This window comes from Panthera pardus, unplaced genomic scaffold, assembly GCF_024362965.1.
Source record: "Panthera pardus isolate Hobbes unplaced genomic scaffold, ASM2436296v1 HiC_scaffold_19, whole genome shotgun sequence".
In the NCBI taxonomy this organism is placed as follows: domain Eukaryota; kingdom Metazoa; phylum Chordata; class Mammalia; order Carnivora; family Felidae; genus Panthera; species Panthera pardus.
The window spans coordinates 12654610-12676708 of NW_026526754.1; the positions used below are offsets into that span (position 1 = coordinate 12654610).

The 22099-nt window shown below is 43.2% G+C and overlaps 1 protein-coding gene across 12 annotated transcripts in view; it reads left to right on the top strand.

Moving 5' to 3' along the window:
• Positions 1-22099, top strand: part of HYDIN (HYDIN axonemal central pair apparatus protein) — a 433704-nt gene that overhangs the window by 286101 nt on the left and 125504 nt on the right. For all 12 annotated transcript variants that reach the window (XR_008423557.1, XR_008423558.1, XR_008423559.1 and 9 more), the window contains 7 exons: positions 9942-10079; positions 10786-10867; positions 14232-14351; positions 14619-14828; positions 17034-17171; positions 18748-18925; positions 20629-20753. Coding sequence is in view for 9 of the 12 variants with exons in the window: in XM_053906649.1 (XP_053762624.1) it covers positions 9942-10079; positions 10786-10867; positions 14232-14351; positions 14619-14828; positions 17034-17171; positions 18748-18925; positions 20629-20753 (991 nt within the window). In the remaining 3 variants the exon portion in view is untranslated. The remainder of the gene's footprint in view (positions 1-9941; positions 10080-10785; positions 10868-14231; positions 14352-14618; positions 14829-17033; positions 17172-18747; positions 18926-20628; positions 20754-22099) is intronic.

The following is a 22099-nucleotide window of genomic DNA, read 5'->3' on the forward strand; positions in this document are numbered from 1 at the left end:
TGTCTCATGTAACAGAAAGTGTCTAGGTGTGGGTTTCAGGCACAGCTCGACCCAAGGTCAGGCAGTGTCACCTGTGCGTCGTATCTCCCCCACTGTCTCTTCGCTCTGTCCTCTGCTGTGTCGGCTCCATTCTCAGGCAGGTTCTGCACACACTGTTGCAAGATGACTTAGAAGCTCCAGCAGCTCCAGCTTTCATATGCCAGGTTCAAGTCCGGAGGAAAAAGGTAGAGGTTTTTCTCTGAATAAGCCCTGGCAAATGTTTGGCTACAGCTCACTGGCTCTGGTTGGTTCCCGTGTCCGTTCCTCCACTAAGGCCTGGGGAACCCAGTGCTGCCCCTGGACTAGGCTGAAAGTTAGAGATAGACTAATTGCCAGAGGGAAATGTAAGGCACCTGAGCAGAGAAAGGGAGCCTGGATCCCCGGTAGCACAGAGCAAAGATGCCCAGCACAATGGTAAGAACAGTGTGTTTCTATTACAAATCCCAAGCCAAAGACATGAGCATCTAATTATGAAATAGGCACCAGCTGCTTGGAAAGCTGTTTGAGAGACCTTACCAGTGCCCCAGGGACATGATAAGCTGATAGGACCCTCAGACATTGGAAAACAACTCATGATGAGACCTTTGCACCTATTCCCAGCACCGCCACCCTGTCACCATGGAGCGCAGGGCACCAGCTTCATGGGCACCTTTCACATTTTCTCGTTCTGCAGCCTTGATTTTTCACATGAAATATAATGTCCGCATCTTTGAAACGTTAGGATTAGACCACCAATACGGTGAACAAATCCACATCTTTACTATAGAAAAACCGCTTTCAACAGCTTCCCAGAGCAAAATATGTCTGAAGTAGGAATTACCTCCTGTAGACAATGGTGTAAGGCCATATCTCCAATAAAGAGATAATATTAGGAGCATGAGAGAAAGATTCTGTAATTTTGACCATAAAAATAACCATAATTGTGTGCTTATCATGTGCCAGGCACAATTCTAACCCCATTATGTCTCTTAGCTCATGTCCTACAACAATCCTGTTAAGTATTAACATCTCCCCTTGAAACTGACCCCACGCAACGGATCCAACCTGCCACGTGTGCGCTGATGGCAAAGCCCCTGCCTTAACCACTACCTTCTGCTGACATATGAAAGTGCACTTTTCTCTATATTTTATTACTGTATATCCATCTTTCATTTAAATGAGCCTTTTGTGAATACTCCATCCAAACATTGTGCTAGGTACTGTGGATACTGCGGAGATAAATGAGACCCTTCCCTGTCCCTACAAATTGATAAACCACTGGTGATGGCAGGTGGTCGTGGTCATGGTTTAGTATTTGTCCAATTCATTCTTGCATGCTCTCATCCCCACTCACCATCCAAGACTCTGAAGGGACCTATGTGGGAAAACACGTGTGCTGAGAAGTGGAGAGGCATCTTGTGGGGCCCAGCCACCTCCCGGCGCTTCAGAAGCGAGGGCTCCAAACTCAGCTGGTTCTTCCTTCTCGTACTTCACAGTTTGCAACCAGAGAATCATTGCAGAACCTCACTTTAAAACCTTTTGCTTAGAATTTTTAACTGTTTGAAGGATACCATTTTGGCCTTTAAGAATCAGGTTGGCCCAAGCAAGAAGTAACAACAGAGCTTGACAGCAGTCAAGTTGGAGTAGCTGTTGGGTTTGCTTCTGGAGAAAGAATGGAAAGGAGAAACTGACGAGTGAGATCCCGAAAATGAGCTAAATGTATAAAGGTGCTGTCCCAAGGACTGTGGTAACCTGAGAACTGCTGTGGTCGGTAGCCAGGTGGGAGGTATTTTAGAGGAGGACCGAATGGGACTTGCTGAGGGGCTGGATATGAGGGGGAAGAGAAGGGTATATCAAGGTCGGTGCCTGAATTTTCAGTTCAAGGAACTAGATAAGTGATAGTGCTGGTGGGTGAGAAGAGAAACAGTCCAGATTTGCTGGTAGAAGGAGAAAGAGGGTCTGGGTCTAGACAAGATTACAATAAAGCTCCATGAATATTTGCCTTCCCGCCCTCCCTCCCTGGCCATAAAGCAAGAATCAATGTAGAAAATTAATTGGGCTCCTTCAGCACAACCTGGTGAGTAGCAGGTGCTGTGTGACACCAGGTCAACAACAGAAATAGTTTCCAGTAAACAGGACCTGAGGGATGGATTTTTTTTGAGTAACAGATTTGTGAATCTCTGTCATAGAAACTTAGCTCCTTACGATGCATTACGGCTGGCCCTTAGCCGCCTCTGTTCATTTAAGAACTTCTGGCAGGACTAGGGGATGGCAAACAGGAAGATGGAAATCTGAGTTCTTCTTGGTCCAATGACAAGATGTAAGAAGTTTGGTGGATATGCGGTTTTGTCTTCCTCAGTCTACTCTTTTCACTTTGCAGATGAGGTGCTGGGGATATCAGGATAATGTGCTTTCTCATGTCAGCATTCTGTGATTCTAGGAGGACCAAGAAGGGGACTTTGAAGAGTAGGCAAAATTAGAGGACTCACCAAGGAAGGCTGAGAAAGAAGAAAGTGGCCACCTAAACCAAGAAAAGGGAATTTGTTTTTAAATGGCAGGGAAACAGTTCCACTTCCAGGAATAGGATGAGCTAAATTTATATTTATATATATATATTAATTTCGAGGTTATGAATGAGCTAACAGAAATTCCTACAGGTAAAGTTCCAAGGAACATTGAATGTTCATGTTAGTTTCCTATAATGTACTAGTTTGCTACTTTACCTCAGACTGGGAGGCTTAAACAACAGAAATTTTTTTTTTTTTTTAAGTTCTGGAAGCTACAATCCTGAGATCAAAGGGTTGAAAGGGTTAGTTCCTTCTGTGGAGTATGAGGGAAGAATCTGTTCTAGGCCTTCTTCTTGGCTTGGAGATGACTGTCTTCTCCTTGTGGCTTTTCTTTGTACATGTCTGTGGCCAAATTTCCAAAATTTATAATAATAAAATGCATGTCACATCACATCCGTTATAAATACCACATTCTTAGTAAATTTGAAGCCCTTTGTGAAAGAGAACACTGTGAGGTCGGCCTCTAGCTGACCTGCTTATACTCCGTGCTGATGCCTCTAGAAGCCTCCGGGGCCTCCCTCATCAGGCTTTCCACAGCCCATCCATCTAGAATCTTCTCTCCTGCTATGATGCCCCAGCTAATTTACCTGACCAGGGGGTCAGATTAGCCTCGGGGAATGATGGGAGGACTATGGCCATCTCTCAAGTCTAGGCTTCCAGAAACAAGTTCCTGCTTTTGTAGTGGACCTGAAAGAGATCAAGGCCAAGCCTTCGAAGGACACCTTTGAAGAGGGTGGGCCTTTTGCTCTTTTCATATTTAATTTAAAGGTGATCACCATTAAGGATCATATTGTCTCCTTCTGTTTGCAATGGGTCAGTACAATTTCATGAGATACCCTGTCTGTTATCCCATAGAGAAATTAACTGAGCTGTTTTTCATTTCAATTTTGAGTGTTATGAAACTTTTCATCCTGCTTTTATGTTGTTACAGAAGAACTCTGGCTACCTTATTAGAGATTCATTCTTTTTAAGGCATCTTCCCAGTGCCTCCACTACCAGTGGAGGGCATCAGCCACGTTGATATTCAGTGTGAGCTAAGCTGGCTTCTAAAGAAATCAGTGGAAAGCATCAGTGCATATTTGAACCTAACCTGAGTTAGGGTTATGTCTGCTTGGTTCATTTAGTGATCTGATTCTTAAAAAGAGTCTATTTGATTTATCTGCGTTTTCATATTAATTAAAATCCCCCAAAGCTAGCTACATCTACTGAAGACCAGACATTAAAAGAAATTAACTTGAAAAAACCATCCTGTTTTGAAAGTATTTCTAAAGGACTTTGAAACTGATTGATTATAAGGGAGATTTCACAGTCTATCTACCTGTTCAGCCTTTCGAAGAGTATGTAGCAGTGGGGACACCTTCTGGAGCTTTTATGGAAGTGGCCATTTCTCACAGAAAAGAGCAAGGAGATTCTGGACACATTCCTCCACTACGCACCTTGCAGCAAAACTCTTTGTGGGAAGTCACTTCGAGGCAAGGTCAACTGTGTCTTGCTTCTCCTTACCTTGATTACAATTGGGATGGATCCCTCATCGTCCAAAGGAAGGTTCTAGACAATACATTGTATGTTCTTTATTGTATGTTGTGGGTTCCAGTTACTTTTAAAATGAAAAAGCCTGCGAGTCACTGCCATGGGCACAGCACGGCAGAAGTAACCAAGGAGAAGCCCCTACTGATGAGGTAGAGTGTCCAGCAAAGCTGTTAAGATAGTGTTAGCTCTGGATCCAGGCTAACTGATCTCAGCCACTTACTTGCTTTCTGAGCTTCAGTTTTGTCACCTGAAGACTGAGGACCATCACAACACCTGCCTCATTAAGCTGCCGTGAACATTTAGCTAGGCAGTCCTTATTAAGTGTTTAATATGGTACCTGGTAGAGAGGAAGTGCTGAGTAGCGTTGGCTGCAGTTACTTAATTAGGACATGTTTTAGTCTGTTTGGACTGCTGTAACAAAATAGCAGAGATTGGCCGGCTTACAAGCAGCACACGTCCATCTCTCACACTTCCGGAGGCTGAGAAGTCCAGATGATGGCACAGACAGACTTGGTGTCTGGTGAGAACTGCTTCGTGTTTCACAGATGGTGTGTTTTGCTGTGTGCTCACAGGTGGAAAGACCCAGCTAGTTGTCTGGGCTGTCCTTTAGAAGGTCACTAATCCCAGTCATGGGGGCTCAGCCCTCATGACCTGATCACCTCTCAAAGGTCCCTCCTCCTAATACCATCACCTTATGGGTTAGGATCCCAACATATGAAATCTGAAGGGACACAAACATTTGGACCGTAGCAGGGCTCTTGTTTTACCACTACTTTCCCTACCTTCTTGCCACCACCTTTTTAATCAATGGTTCTCAGCCTTGAAAGCACATTAGAATCATGTTGGAAGCTTTTAAATATCTTGATTCCAAGTAAATCAGAATCTCTGCAGCTGGGGCTCAGGCATCAGTTCTTAGAGTTCCATAGGTGATTCCAATGGACAGCTGCAGGGGAACCACTATTCTAGAAGCTCCAATTGCAAATTCTTTTGATAAAAATATGATTTCACCCCCTGAGTTCTGAGTAACTTGAGTTTCAGCTTCTCAGTTATGTTCCACCAACTTTTCCCTTAGCACAGGTGACAGGTTCGAATCCTTCTGGGACATAATAAAGTCACAGGGCTAAGCCAAGCTGTCTTTCATAATGGGTATGTGTCTGCGGTTTGCTTCCCTTTCTCCTGTGGCAGAACTGGAACGATCTGGCAGGGAATGCACTGAGCCAGCCCCCATCTGTCGTTTGCTTCCCAGTGTGGGAGGTTCAGCAAGTGTAAGACCACACAGCCAGGCAATAGATAAGGAAAGGTGCTGGGACTTTGTGCCCAAAGGGGCTTGCCTACTTTTAAGTTGAGGTAAAGCAATGATTATAATCTGCTCCATTTAGAAATAGAAAACAGGGGCTGATCTAATCTGGAGCAGGTTTGTGAGGAGTGGAGTAAGAGGAAGGGAGTGAGGGAGGCAGGGAGGGAATTCATCTGAAGTCCAACAAGGAAAGTGTTTGCCACCAGCCCCAGCACAAGAGCAGCTCACCTGCACTGGACATTTACCATGACCTAGGCTCCCTGCTGGGTCTGTTCCATGTATTAAGCCTCAATCAGATGAGGAGGGCTCTATCACTAACACAATACCCAGGTCACATAGTGTGTGAATGGGGAAGCCAGAGTTCAAACCCAGGCCGTCTGACCCCTTGGCCTTGAACCGAACCATTGTGCACTCTGCAGGTCTTGCTGTTGGAGCATTTGTATCCTGAATCGTACCCACTCCTGTGTCTCTGACTCTGATCCACTGGCCTCTGAGTCCCTTGAAGCAAGATTTGGCTTTCTTATCTTTGGAATCATAGAATGCTGCAGTGGTCTCCCTAGAAACAGAGCCTGAGATGGTGATTCTTGGGCAGGTGATTTATTGAGATGGAGTTCTTGGTGGGGGGAAAACTGTAAGAGAGTAAGAAAAATGAGATAGGGCAAGGGGGGAAACGAGGAGATCTGTCTGAGCCCATGGGGAGCTCTAGAGTATTAATTGCCTGAGAGTTTGTCCCACTCAGAGTCCTCACCCTCATCTAGCCATCCTGGCTTGCTGTTCACACACTATGGGAGGGAGGGCATCACCTCCTGGGGAGCTCAGGGCAGGGGAGGCAACTGACAAGGAGCCAGCTGGAGAAAGAAAGATGCAACCAACACCCACAGCAGCCAGTGAGGGGTGCGTCATCCTGGTGAAGGAGATCTAAACAGTGTGTGCCAACAGCAACTGCTACGGTCGATAATTTAAATATATAAAACAGCGTAAGAGCCAAACAAAACACACCTTTTTCCCCCAGCCAGTGGTGGTTTTCACCCTTTGTATGGACACTCCCGGATTCCAGGTCCAACAAATCATTGATTTAGAAGTCATTGTATGTCTACTGTGAGGCTGTCCTCACCCCCCAGAGACCTCACGGCAGCAGGTGGCCAGCATACACCATTCCATCTCCAAATATCATCTGAACCAAGCACAAAATCTTAACCGAAACACAAGCATGTTAGGGGGTGGCGGTGGGTTATTATGATGCAGCCCTACTTCCAGGGAAGGGAGAACAGCAAATAAGCCTGATGGACTTTTTAAGTTTGCAACACACAAAAAAGTGTATTGATCCTAACTCACCCAGGAGTGGAAAATAAAACATGAAGAGGGGAGTTGCTGAGCCCAAACCAGTGTGGCTGATGGACGGTGTGTGGCATTCATGTGATCTGTCACAGCTAAAGGCAGGGTTTCTCTCCTGGGTCCTCCAGCGATTCTGATATGGGTAGCTCTGGAACCGGAGCAGTATTGCTTTTCCTTATTTGCTACATATTCTCTTTTAAAAATAACTGATTCTAATCCTGTTTGGGTCAGCATAATGGGAAAGCCATCATCTGTTCCTGAGGCTAAAATGAAATCTGATCGAAAAATAAAACTGCCAACATTCTATTTCAATTGTATGGAACAGGTTTTTTTTTTTTTTTAATGATAAATTAAAGCTTTCATTATGACAGAGGTTTCACTGTCCCCTGTGGCTGAGTCTGTTAGCAGTGGGGCTGCCTTCCCAGTATCCTTTGTTTCCAGAGACCTCTCACTTCCACTCGTCCAGGTATCATTATCACCCGAGGTGTTGTTTTTCCTCAGGTCTACAGACACACTGCCACTTTGAATTTTTCCTTTACAGATATTCCCATATGCTTTTTTTTTTTTTCTGTTGAGCACAACATCCCAGGGGTGTGCAAATGTTGGATGAGAGAGTGCTATTGTGTGGGGCAACTCTGGCAGAGTCTCCCCAGGCATCTCTGCTGACCTGGGGTGATTTAATGAGTGCCTTGAATCATCCTCTGCTGATCCGCACTGTCCCTAGCTGGTGCGGCTGAGTGACAGCCTCATATTAATTATCAGCTCCAGTCCTTAGCCAAATTGTTGCCATTGCTACCCACCATGGGTCTGAAAGCTGGCTGCATATTGGAATCACCTGGTAAGGCTGTGAAAAACCTAATTCCTGGGCCTTCTCTGAGTCCTGCCAAATCAGAATTTACCCAAGAATGGGGTTCAGGAACTTTTATTTTAATGTGCTTCCCAGCACCCAGCCCAACATGGGTCCTCAGCCCAGAATGATGTGGTTTCAATCTAAGGTGATGTCATCTGGAGACATCTGTCCTGGAATAAGCCAAATGGAGGCTGATGCAAGAAACTGACTCTTAAAAACTGAGAACAAACTGAGGGTTGATGGGGGGTGGGAGGGAGGGGAGGGCGGGTGATGGGCATTGAGGAGGGCACCTGTTGGGATGAGCACCGGGTGTTGTGTTGAAACCAATTTGACAATAAATTTCACATTAAAAAAAAAAAAAGAAAGTGAAAAGAGCTTTTGCACTCTTCTCCCAAGATCTTAGGGAATGGGATCCGCGGGGGGTGGAGGTGGAGGTGCGGTGTAAACTCTGACTGCCCCGTGGTTGTTTTTTCTTTTCTTTTTTTTTTTTTTGTAATGCAAGTGCCTGACTTAAGTTTTGCTTGCCGAGTCATCCGTGTCAAAGAGGCACTTTGCCAGCCATACAACTAGATAAGGAGCCGGACCACCTGGCGCACTGAGATTCCTTCGATGTAGAAATCTTGGTTGATTTCAATAACTGACCATTTGGGCCACTTGTCTCTTCTCTTCCCTGCACTTGAAATTCCTACTCTTATGTTTTAAGTTCACCAGTACAGAGTGAGCCTAAGAAATCCTAGCTCTCCACCCTCCACCCCAATAAAAGCAAAACCTAGGCCCACACTGTCTTTCTATCCACAATGTCCCTGTGTGGCCCCAGGTGTGCTGTGTAGTTTTCAGTTCCTGTAACTAATAACCTTTTATTTTCCCAAAGTTTCCTGATGGTTGCTGCTGAAGGGCATCTTCCAATCATAATAAGAACTACAAGGGCTGGTCCCACCACAACACTGGTTATTGATAGGCTGAGAGTAGCACAAAACACACAAAATAGTCCAGTTACCTGTGTGCTGTTTACCTGTTCTCACGCAACCATCCATGCGTGCATCCATCCATCCATCTGTCCATTCAGTCAGACACATATTGAGCTCATGCTCTGTGTAGAAGACCCTCAGCAACGAGGGCTGTGAAGAAGGAACCTCTTGGTCCCGCCCTCCAAGTGCTCACAGTTCTATAGTGAGGTGTCAGCCCAGTGTTTTCCCAAGGGGAAATTGAACTGCTCTCTCTTCTTAAAAAGAGCAGTCAGGGCTCAGCTCAGAGCCCTCACCAGGTGAGAAAATAATAATGTTGATTTTTCTAAACATGGTGGATAAAACTGGGTTTTAATTTATAGCAATGATACATGATTTTCCCTTAAAATAAGCCTATTAGTCAACGTCATGCTTGAATGGTTCAAACTTAAAATTTAAAAGACTGAATACCGAGTGTGCATGAGGTTGTGGGCCTTCTTGAGCTCTCACCTTCACTGTGAAGATAGTGTTAAATGGAGTAAAACCACTTTGGAAGACTGTGTGGCAGTATCCTATAATTTTAAACATACATGTACCATATAACCAAGCGGTTCTTTTCCCAGGAATTGGCTCAGGAGGAATGAAAACATACATCTATGTAAAAACTTGTACACAAATATTCTTAGCAACCGTATTCATAACATTAAAAGCTGGAAACAGCCGCATTGCCCACCAACGAGATGGATAAACACATTAGTCATCCATACTATGGAATACTGCTCAGTTATTAAAAAAAGAAAAGATCAGACTACTTAGTGCTCCTTGAAATAACATAAATGAATCTAAAAACATTATGCTGAGCAAAAGAAGTTAGACTCAAGAGTACATATTTATGATTCCATTTGTAAGAAACCGTAGACATATCTAATCCACGGTAACATAAGGCAAAGGAATGTTTGTCTGGTACCCTAGTCCTGGCTCTGCTTTCTGTTTGGTTACCTGGACCCAGGATCCCTGGTCATTCATTCACGCATTCATAACCATGCCTGAGTACCTACTGCAGGCCAGGCACTGTATTAGATGCCATATTAGGTACAGGTCCTCAGGGAGCTCATGGTCTAGCAGGGACAGGAAAAATAAGTGTGAAGTCGAAGCCCAGGGGCTGTAGGCACTCAGAGGAGAGTCACTGGACCCAGACTGGGAGACAATGGTGAGGAAACTTTTTAGGAGAAAGTGAAACCTAAGATTTGAACAAGGTAAGTCTAAGGGGTGGTGTAGGGCAGGTCCTTCTAGGCCCGCCTGTCTAGGATTTATTTGGGGCTTAGCCATAGAAACTGAGAGCCCACTGAGCACCGATTTGCAAAAGCTGATGTGTGCCTCCATCCACCCTGCTTTTGTAGGTTTGTGCCACAGCCAAGGAAGCCCACCAGTGCCCCCCTGTCCCAGGTGGAATCCATCCCAGTGACCTCAGCTTCTGCCAGCTCTCCAGCAATGCCAGTAACAGAGTCCCCTGAGATGGAGCTAAATGGTTTTGTTAAGTAAGTGCAAATGCAAGGCTAGAATGGATTTTTTAAAATAACATTTTTTTTCTCTACCCTGACTTACATTCTCAAGCCCGTCCCTTATTTATTCATCCAGCAGCTCACTGGTCAACAGTTTAGTGAGTGACTTCTGCGTGTGAGGCCCTGGACTGTGCAGGTGGAATAGAGTTGAAAAGCATCTCTACTTTCAGGAGGTCATAGCCTCCTGATTCCTGGAGGACTAAGCCCTTCCTATCACATAACCTTCTCCATCTGTCCAGAGTCGGCAGCCAGGGTCAGGTCAAGGGTAGCAAGCAGAAAAGGATATGGCAGTTGGCCAAACAGTGTATCCTCACGATAAAGTGCTCCAGTAAATAATAAACCTTAACATTGAGCACTGGAGACACAGAAAATTGTCTGAAGCATTGCTAGAGCTTCCCAGAACTTTTTGTAATTTGGACATGGGCTTGGTAGGCCAGGAAAGAAGGGTTGGAGTCTGTGGAAAATTGACTAGCCTGATGCCCTATACTCCATGTTTGGGGACAGGGAGTAACAGAGCACTGACCAGCTGACCTTGTGAAAAAAGCATGCTTTGAGTGAGAACCCCACTTATCCTTTGGGGTACAGTAGAGGGAGAGAGGAAGATGAAGTGATGATGTAGCTGAAGGCTGTGTCAGGATGGTTGCCAAATGAGTGATTCTCCACATTTTGTTCAACTCCCCAGGACTATCCTCATGGATGAAGATGTCAGGCCTGAAGAAGGACAATACAAGAAAGCACAAGCACCCATCATGATCATCTCCGATGTACGGTTTTCTCTCCATGGGATGGGTTAGCAAGCCGAGGGTCCTTCCTGTAAAACAAAAACAGAGCCAGGAGCAGTGACAAGTGCAAGGCTGGGGATTGGGTGGGATGAGGCTGTGGAACTTTATCCACATCACTTCCCAACCAAACACCCATAGAGCTAACACCCCAGTGAGAGCCAGACATCTCAGCACATAGATTTTTCTCTGTAATGAAGAAGCCAGTTACCTCTAAACCTTGGCATTCTTCCCAGCCCCCAGATAGAGGCTACAAAAGGAGAAAGATTTCTCTCCGTAATTCCATAGTAAAAACAAAGGGGAAATCAAGGGAGTTTAAAAATTCATACCATTAAATTCTCCTTCTAGAAGGATGGCCTAAGGAAATCATTGGAGATAAAAAAAATTTATGTACAAAGATGTTTGTCACAACACTTTAGAGATAGAATAAAAATTGGAAAAATAAATTACTGCATATCCATGACCATATACAGTCTTTTAAAATACAGTTTGACTCAGTAGTGGCAGAGCAGGGGGTAAGCAAGCATTTTTATATTTTGTAGGTAGGGTTATGAATTCACATCGCCTCTGTGGCATATAATTTGGGGAGTATATCAGAATTTAATGCACATTTCCACTGCTAGGATACTATTCTCCAGATCTGCCTTTACATGTGCATAGACATGGAACTCTCCTTGGACACTGCAGCTTTGTTGGTAAAAGCAAGAAAAATTGGAAACAACTTGACTCCACCAGTAGGAGACTGACTTGTGTTTGCACAAGGCAATGCTATAAAATCTTTTCTTAAAAAATGAGGAAGTTCTCTAACACTGACTTAAAGCAATCTCTGGTATATTAAGTAAAAAAAAAATGTTCTATATTTTTAATTTTATTTTAATCCAGTATAGCTAATATGCAGTATTATATTAGTTTTGGCTCTACAATATAGTGGTTCAACAAGTCTGAATATTACTTAGGGCTCATCACAGTAAGTGCACTCTTAATCCCTATGCCCTGTTTCACCCATATCCCCACCCACCTCTCCTCTGGTAACCATGTTTGTCCTCTGTACTTAAGAGTCTGGTTTTGGTTTGTCTCTTCTTTTAATGTGTTCATTTGCTTTGTTTCTTAAATTCCACGTATGAGTGAGATCATATGGTGTTTGTCATCCTCTGACTGACTTATCTCACTTAGCATTATACTCTCTAGGTCCATTCATGTTGTTGCAAATGGCAAGATTTCATTCTTTTTTATGGCTGAATATTCTATTGTATGTATATACCACCTCTTCTTTACCCATTCATCTATCAGTGGACACTTGGGCTGCTTCCATAATTTGGCTATTGTAAATAATGCTGCAATAAAAATATGAGGTGCGTATATCCTTTCAAATTAGTGTTTTCATATTCTTTGGGTAAACACCCAGTAGTGAAATCACTAGATTATATGGTATTCTATTTTTAATTTTTTGAGGAACCTCCACACTGTTTTCCACAGTGTCTGCACAATTTTGCATTCCCAACAACAGTGTATGAAGGTTCCTTTTTCTCCACATCCTCGCCAACACTTGTGGCTGATTATGTTTTTTATTTTAGCCATTCTGACAGGTGTGAGGGGATACCTCATTGTGGTTTTGATCTGCATAATTGATGTTGAGCATCTTTTTGTGTATCTGTCGGCTACATGTTCTATTTTTTAAAAGTATTTTAGATAATGCTTGTGAAGAATATTTATGGAAATGCAGCACTCCTATAACTGACAGATCAGAATACAAGTACATACCCTTATATAAACACATTGTACACACACATACATATGTGTGTGTGTGTGTGTGTGTGTGTGTGTGTGTAGTATAAGTAATTTATTTGTATTTCTCTCTTTGAAGTTTTCTATATTTTCCAACTTTTTTTAGAATATATGTATGTATATAAAATACCTTTAAATGTTAATTTTCTTTTTCTATTTTCAAAGAAGTTTGTCATAGAAGAGTCAAGAATACAGAAAACTGAAAGCAAAAATCCTTACAATGCCACCATTTATGAAAAAGAGCCACTGAGGGGTGCCTGGGTGGCTCAGTTGGTAAAGTGTCTGACTTCAGCTCAGGTCATGATCTCACAGTTCATGAGTTTGAGCCCCGTGTTGGGCTCTGTACGGACAGCTCAGAGCCTGGAACCTGCTTTGGATTCTGTGTCTCCCTCTCTCTCTGACCCTCCCCATCTTGTGCTCGCTTGCTCTCTCTCTCTCTCTCTCTCTCTCTCAAAAATTAATAAACATTAAAAAAATTTTTTTAATTTAAAAAAAATAAGAAAAAGAGCCACTGAAATTTTAGCAAACAACCTCCCAGTAACTCTATTTGCATACACAAATCTCTGAATGAATTTACACACGCTTGTACCTTCAGGTGTGATACATGGGCATATGCCATTTTACATAAATGGAACTGCTTTTTCACTCAGTAATATGTTGAGCATATGATTCCTGATCCCTAAATATACATATACTGCATCATCCTCCATGGACAGAGGACCCACACACACTCCATTTATTTATTTATTTAAGTTTATGTATTTATTTTGATAGAGACAGAGACAGAGTGCGTGGGGGAGGGGCAGAGAGAGAGGGAGAGAGAGAAAATCCCAAGCAGGCTCCGCACCACCAGCATGGAGCCCAATGCAGGGCTTGAACTCACAAAACCACGAGACTATGACCTGAGCCGAAACCAAGAGTCAGATGCTTAATCAACTAAGCCACCCAGGCGCTCCCCACACATACTCCATTTAAAATAATCCCCTATTGTTAAGTTTCTCAGGATCCACATAAGAGTGAAAACATGTGGATCCTGAGAAATTTAACAGAAGACCATGGGGGAGAGGAAGAAAAAAAAAAAGGTTAGGGAGGGAGCCAAAACATAAGAGACTCTTAAAAACTGAGAACAAACTGAGGGTTGATGGGGGGGTGGGAGGGTGGGGAGGGTGGGTGATGGGTATTGAGGAAGGCACCTGTTGGGATGAGCACTGGGTGTTGTATGGAAACCAATTTGACAACAAATTTCATATTAAAAATAAATAAATAAATAACCTTTAAAATATAAAAAATAAAACTTTAACAAAAAGATAAAGTAAAATAAAATAATCCCCTATTGATAGGCATTTAGTTTGCTTCCAAAGTTTTGCTACTGTAAGTAATGCTGCAGGAAACATCCTTGTACGTATATTTTGGGCATTTGTCCAGTTCTCTCCATAAGAAAAAAAATGTACTATTTTTTAAGGTATAGACAACATACATCAGTTTTCTGTCACTGGTGGGGAGGAGCACATTGATGAACCGTTGTGAATGCTTACTAGCTTTTCCTCATGCCTCTGATTTCTAGGGATTAAGTTTTAACTCTGCTGAAACTGAAAGAATAAACCCAAACCAGAGCCAGGTGGAGTCTCAGGAACCCCCATGGAGCTTTGAACGGGAAGAAATGCTTCCCATTGGGGTAGAAGAAGTAAGTAACACCTCATGGGCCCTAAAGTCAGATGATACTAACTCTTCTCACTGAGCACCTGCCCCAAGTTAGAAATCTAAATCCTGCCGGGCCAGTCTTCCCCCGGCATTACCATCAGGTATGTCCAGGGTTCTGGGCTAGGCACCTTTCATGAAGTCAAACAAGTTAAAGTCAGGAATTAATCTGTAAGCTGACTGGAGTTTAACCTACCCTCTGTAGGCCCTTCATCCTGATTGATGCTCTCCTACAGAATGACTTTCTCTGCAGGTGTTTGATATCCTGCCCCTATATGGAGTGCTGAAGCCGCATAGTAGCCACCAGATATCGTTCACCTTCTACGGACACTGTGACATCATTGCACAGGCTAAAGCCCTGTGTGAAGTAGAAGGAGGGCCCACCTATGAGATCATGCTGAGGGGAGAGGCATCCCTGGTCAACTACTCCTTTGACACCAAGGATATTAACTATGGATTACAGGTATTGCCAACCACAGGGAGATTTCCTGGTTTTGCCTTAAACATCGCACATAGTCCTGTGCTCTAACCTGTCCTAGAGCCCCAGATCATCACCGTCTCAGCACTACCCCTAACCTTGATCCCTGATCCGCTTCCCTAACCCTAATCATCCCACTGCCAACTGTTTGCCAGACTTTTTCACTTACTTTTCTGTCTCCTGAAATTCAGCATGTTAGACACTAAAACTTGCATCTTCCATCTCAGTCCAGAAGCCCATACCAACCTCTCCGTTTCTTCAATAGCGCTACCACCTTCTCTGTCCCTTGAGTTTACAGTCTCCAAGCATTTTCCACTACACGCTTCCCTTTGCCTCCCCATATCCTGCAAGCATCCAGGTTAGCGAATTCATCAAGCAGGATCCCTCTGTGTTGATTTTCCCTTCCCATGGCCACTGCAGTTGTCACACCACAGGGGTTCATCAAGCCATTACTAAGATATTACAGCAATTCTTCTGAAACCATAACGTGCATACAAATCACCTGAGAATCTTGTTCCAGTGCAGATTCTGATTCAGTAGGTCCTGGGTGGAGCCTCAGAATCTGCGTTTCTCCCAAGCTCCCAGGTGATGCCAAGGACTCCATGGAAGCAAGGGGTTACACCGCATTCAGGGCTTTGGCCACTAACCCATCTAAACAGCATTGCCACATAGATTTTCCCCAAATCGCATTTTCATCCTATCAACCCTCAACAATTAGCCCCAGCAGCATTTAGGAAGCAACTTAGTATTGAGAAAAGAACATGGTTTTGCTGTCAGAAAAACTGAGATAGTATCCCAGTTTTACTTCCTACTGACTATGTAGCATATCACCTGACATCTCCAAGCCTCAGTACCCCTCATCTATCAGCTAGGAATGGGGTAGCAGTACCTAGCTCACCAGGTGCTTGTGGTTATTAAAGTGCCGGGTCAATACTGTGCATGGGTCAGAGAAGGCCTCCAATCATGAGTCCCTTTCTCTGTCATCCATTGGATCAGAACCAAGCTCCTCCACCTGGATGAGGGGATCCTAAGCCCCTCTATTAACTTAACTGATGTCCCTTACACATTAAATTTGGTTTCTCTTAGTTTCTCACTGTAGGCCATTCATCCATTTGTGGCCAAACTGGTTTACCCACTGACCCTAATACATCCCAGTCCTTCTTGCCTCAATACTTCCTTTTATATAATCCCTCTCATCCTCCACTCTGCCAACCCCAAATCTACACATACTGTAAGATTCAGTTCAGCTCTTCAGCTTTCAGTTATCTTTTTCTTACCTTGCATTCTCTTGGCATTTAAATATATTCTTTGCCATAATATAATGCACATTCTAATTTTTGATTTGGAATAATTATTGATTCTATTTCTTGTACATCTTCTTTTCCCAATTAGATTTTGTGTTATGTACTCGGAACCGTATCTCTACCAAATTTTAATGGAAGTCAGACTGCCGTTGTATAGCTACTGCATGGATAATTATCGAATTGTGTGTGTGCATGTGTGTTTATAGGTTAAAAATTGTGCCTAAAAGTAAATTCACCCAACACCTTTTGAGACTTTGTCCACTGAGTTGACCAAATACAATTCCCTTTCATTCCTTATCTCCAGGGTCTTCTGTTTTGGGTCAGCTCAGAGTGTATTCTTTGAAGCAGCCAGTCCTTGCCCTATCTTATCCTAAGAACCCCTGAAGTGGCCTTATTTTGTGGTTATTGGGCCTGCTGTTCAGCTGCTGAATTGTGTCAGTAAAATCTCAGGAAAAAGAACATGTCTTGCCTACTACTCCCATGTCTCTCTATATGAATGCAAAAATTTTAATTCTAGACTCAAATCTTATCCAAAAAATAAATAAACATTGGCATAGGAAAGCTTAATTTTGAGGTCCTCTGTCATGAGTTCTTTGTGGTGAAGAAACTGAGGTGCAGAGAGTTAGAACACCCCACACACGGCTCTACTAACTTAAACTAGTTGCTAGAAGAGCTAACAAAGAGCCAGGTTTCTGGCGTCCAGTGCTCCTCCAGCTCCAGAGGGCACATTTTGATGCTACTGAAATGTGGATTGGATTGGCCAGTGTCTACACCAGGAAAGATGAAATCTGTGTGTGTGAAGTGTATTTGTCCACCCGCCTTTCCCAGGATGATAGCAGTATCCCAAAGGGTAGCTGATAGCTGTCACTCTTCTTCTCCTCTCAAGCTGTTTGATCACGTCACAGAGAATGAAATCACGCTGAAGAACACTGGGAAAGTTGGCTTTGAGTTCAAGGTTCTGACTGACCCCCTGTCTTCGCCAGACAACCTTCTGCCTGGAGTGCCCCTAATCGTGCCCATCTCAGTAAGTGGCCATGTGACAGTGGTAGGAGGGACCCAAGTTCAAACCTGCAAGCTATAGCCCTATGGCACATGATATTACACTAAACATTCATTGTCAGGATTATGGGTGTGATTTTTTTAACTAAAAATAGTTATCATAAACCTAATAGTAATAATAATAATAATAATAACAATAATAATAATAAATCCAAGCACTTTACTCATTTATTAATCAAGTATTAATTGAATCCTGCATTAGCCAGGCACCATACAGGTACCAGGGGCTCCAGTGTGAACAAGACAATATAGCCCCATGGATTTTTTTTCACAATTATAAGAATGGTTTATGGGGCGCCTGGGTGGCTCGGTTGGTTAAGCGTCCGACTTCGGCTCAGGTCATGATCTCACAGTCCGTGAGTTCGAGCCCCGTGTCGGGCTCTGTGCTGACTGCTCAGAGCCTGGAGCCTGTTTCAGATTCTGTGTCTCCCTCTCTCTCTGCCCCTCCCCTGTTCACGCTCTGTCTCTCTCTGTCTCAAAAATAAACGTTAAAAAAATTAAAAAAAAAAAAAGAATGGTTTATTTCCACTTCTGTCATCACACTTCCCTTCTAAGTCCTTGAAGCCAAGGGCCTCTTCTCCACTTGCTTTTATTGATCCCTTTTTAAAATACAGTTTTATTACACATGTATGTATCCTTAAACAAAGTGCTTTTAGTTTATTAATTTACGAAAACTTTTAAGCACCTACCATGACCAGGCATTTTTCTAGCACTGAGGATAGCATAGCATAGTAAACGAAACAAATATACTTGATCCCAAAACTTGGAAAGTTTCTTTTATGGGATTTTATTTTATCTTGAATTTTATGAAAATGGCATCAGTAATGTAATTTTGTGCATTTTGCTTTTTTCATCCAGTATCGTGTTTCTAAGAATAGTGCACATTGTCACATGTAGCTATAGTTCATTTATTTTCATTATCAAATAATATCCCTTCTATAACTATATTGAAAGCAATTTTTCTTTTTCCTGTCAAAGCATTTGGGATTTTTTCTCGCTAAAATTTGCTGTTAGAAACAATCCTGCTACAAATATTCTTGTACCTGCCTCCTGATGTACAAATGGAAGCATTTTTCTTAGGGAATTTTCCTAGGAGTGAAATTTCTGGGTCATGGACTATGCAGATGTTCAATTTGATAAGAGCGCTAAAACGTTTTTCACAGTGTTTTTTCCCCATTGTTATTCCCAACAGATGTAAACATACTCTCACTGAAATTTAGTAAATTTTGTTAATATGTGTTTTAAAAATTTTTTATTATAATCCTAGTTTCATTTCCCTGGTCACTTATGAGGATTAGTACCTTTTACTGCATTTATTTGCCATTCATATTTCCTCTTTTATGAAATACCTGTTCACATACCCTACCTATTTTTTATTGGTTACTTGTCATTTTCTCATAGCTTCATAAGATGAATCTTGCGTGAGGGGTGTGAATAGAAAATGATCAGCATAAGAGGCCAGTGGGACTGTCTAGTCCATTAAATCTCCAGAAGCAGGAGTCCATTGTAAATATTAACATTCCGGTCTTTCTGTAATGTAGGGTTTTATCAGTGCACATAAAGAGCAGGTATTGAAGGTTTACTACTTACCTGGAGTACCTGAGATCTTTCAAAGGAGTTTCCAGATACAGATTGCCCACCTGGACCCAGAAAACATCACTCTGCGTGGTGAGGGAATCTTTCCCCGAATCAGCCTCGATCTTCCCAGGAAACTTCAAGGTAATACTACCTACTATACTATTTTTCCACTGGGGAACAAAAGGTACATTTTAGCTTTGCTTATTTGAAGGCTGATTGGTACTCACATGATTTGTTTGGTACTCACTAAGTTCCTGTGTCATTCCTCATTTCTTAAAAAACAAAAAAACAAAAAAACAAATTCGAGTTGAAATTGATTTGGTGACCTGTATTTAATGAGACAGGATGTGGTCCATAGAAGTCCCAAATTAAGACCCCTGGCCAATTTTGCCATCACTGAATTACATATAGAGAGATCAGAAAGTTGCACTTCCAGAGGCCTTTTCCTCCAGCACACATTTCTTCCAGCTATAATCTCTCCCTGAATTGTCCCTACCGTGGCACACTCACAGATGACCGCTGAGAGGCAAAGGCTGATCTTACTCCAAGGAGTAGCATTTGCAAAATATAAACTGTACACAAAGGCAACCAAGGTTCAGACCCCTTCCTTATTTTGGCATTACACAGTTTGGGGGCTAATTCAGACTTTAATTAGTTGTCTGCGCACATGCTTAGCCAAGGTTTTTCTGGTAATATCTGGTCCCTGGAGCCATCCCTCTGTATCAGAAGACTTCTATCTTGGCAAATCCCCAAGTTCAGCTGAGCAGCTCTCTTGGCCATGGACTCTCTGGCTCTTTCTTCCTGACATGGGATATAGAACAGAGCGTTAAGACAAAGGTCTCACTCTTCTTTGTAACTCCTTTGAGCTCCTTGAAATCTGCGTTCCACAGACAGCTTCAGACTAAGCCTTCACACTGAGCCTTTCCTCCACCCCTGATCCCCAAAGTCACTGGCTCATCTACTGATGATAATTATTTACATCCTAATTGCTCCCTGAAACTACAACACAAATATTAGTGAATCTAACACCATGTTACACTCTACCATCTAGGGTTCCAACCAGCCAGAAGTTAGTCCAGCTCTCAAAGTCTTTGCCACTTGGTTGAAAACCAGGGGCCCTGCTGGCAGTAGATATGTTTGGCCAGCAGAGGGCTTTCGAAGAATTGAGATCTGAATACTGTTAGTTCTGAATACTATCCGTTGGGTCTCCCGTGCTCCCGTTCATCACAAGTACAGTGCTTCCTATGGCTCCATAGTAGGCACTTTATTTCTCTGCCTACCTCGTCCCTCTAGCATTCGAGTTTGCACTGGCTTACTGGTGAACATGAGTGTCTGAAATCTTTCCCCTGATTGCCTGCATCCCTGATTTGGGGGACTGGAGCTTGTTTCGTTACAGTTAGAGTTGCAGATATAGTCCTTTGCTTACTGAGATTTAACAAAAATGAGAAGTCACTTAAAGGATGACCGGCCGTGTGGGTGTGTCCAGCACAGAGGGGGCTCCTAGGTCATGCAGCATTCAGTGCTAGAGCCAGGAAAGCATCGAGGAAGCCGCGATCTGGTTGATCACCCAATGCGTGACTTAGGATGTTGCTGCCATCAAGTTCTTGTGAACCAGCTGTTAGCTCCCTAAAGCATAATCTCATTAAACTCAGTGGGGTCTCTGCTACAAATTGAACTCAGTCACAAACTATGTCACCCTCTGAGGCAGAGAAAACATGACAGGTAAAGCACCAAAAAGTTCACTTCCCTTCTGACTTTATGGACCCTGAGCTGACAGTCTGTGTTTTAGGCATGATTCATGTATTTTTAACCATCCTGATTTCTTTCTCCTTCCAATCCCACAGGAAATGAAAAGTATGAAACCTTCTTGAATCAGGCCAGAAAAAACCTAGAAAAAGAGTACAACAACTATGAGACACTTGACCACTTAGAGATAACTGAGGAATTGCCCGAGGATGAATCTTCTGAGGTAAGATTAGCTTCACCCTGCACAGAATGAATGTGGGAGGAGAATGGTAGGTACAAAGACCCAGGGGCAGGAAGGTCATGGTCTCTCTGAGGAACAGAAAGGAGAAGAAGCTATAGCTAGAGCAAAGAAGGGGGAGAGGTAAGGAGCCCCCTAATGAACCTATTAAAGGGTTTTGAGCTTTATTCTGAGGGCAACAGCAAGTTAGTGAAGTGTTTCAAGTGGGGCCTGGGGTAATCAGAATTGCATCTTTAAAAAATCTCTCTGGCTGCCTTGTGAAGCCCTGAGAAGCTCTCAGGGGTTTGGGTTGTGGTCTCTGTGTGTGTGTGTGTGTGTGTGTGTGTGTGTGTGTGTGTGTGTGTGTGTGTGAGAAATAAGGATAGATGTGCTGAGATGTGCTCAGTTTTTAAAAGCTGATGGAGTAACTCTAGATGAGAGATGGCGGTGTTGTCAACAAGAGTGATAACACAGGAGGTGGAAAGAATCGAGTAGTTTCAAGAAATACTCCGGAGTTGGCATGGTCAGTGATTAGGGATTGGTTGGATGTGGGGGTGGGGCAGAGGTGACCCCTACCTCAAGTGTCTTGCTTGACGGACAAAGTAAGGAGGAGAAGTGAGATGGGAAACTCAGGAGGAAGAGCAAGTTTGAGGGGAGAGGAGGAAGGGATCTGAGTTCCGATGGTTTGTTACTACATCTGAGATTTCTGAGCATCATCCAAGTGAGGTTCCCATGGGGAGCTGGCCCCATGGGCTAGAGAGCTGAGGAGAGAGGCTGGAGAAAGTGCTGTGAGTCACCAGATGGCCATTGTGATCACAGGGAATGGTGAGATTCCCTGGGAAGTGTACCGAGTAAGCAGGGTAGATTCAGAATAGAACCCTCTGGTCGCCAACAGCTAAGTGGGGGAGGGGGCAGCCAAAGAGGTTCAGCATGGTGCCTCCAAGGTGGAAGCCAAGCCAACAGTTGGTCTCTTGAGGCAGAGCAGCCCATCTTGTAAATAAAGTCGGCCCTCCCCCAGTGGGAAGTGAAAGCAAAATCCCAAAATCCTCCTTCACCCCTCCCTGATATTCTTCTCTTAATAGTCCATTCTTGACCATTAAGCCTGCTTTCTCCCTGTGCTCATCTTTATTTTATTTTATTTTATTTTATTTTATTTTATTTTATTTTATTTTATTTTATTATTTTATTTTATTTTACTTTATTTTATTTTATTTTTTTAATATATGAAATTTATTGTCAAATTGGTTTCCATACAACACCCAGTGCTCATCCCAAAAGATGCCCTCCTCAATACCCATCACCCACCCTCCCCTCCCTCCCACCCCCCATCAACCCTCAGTTTGTTCTCAGGT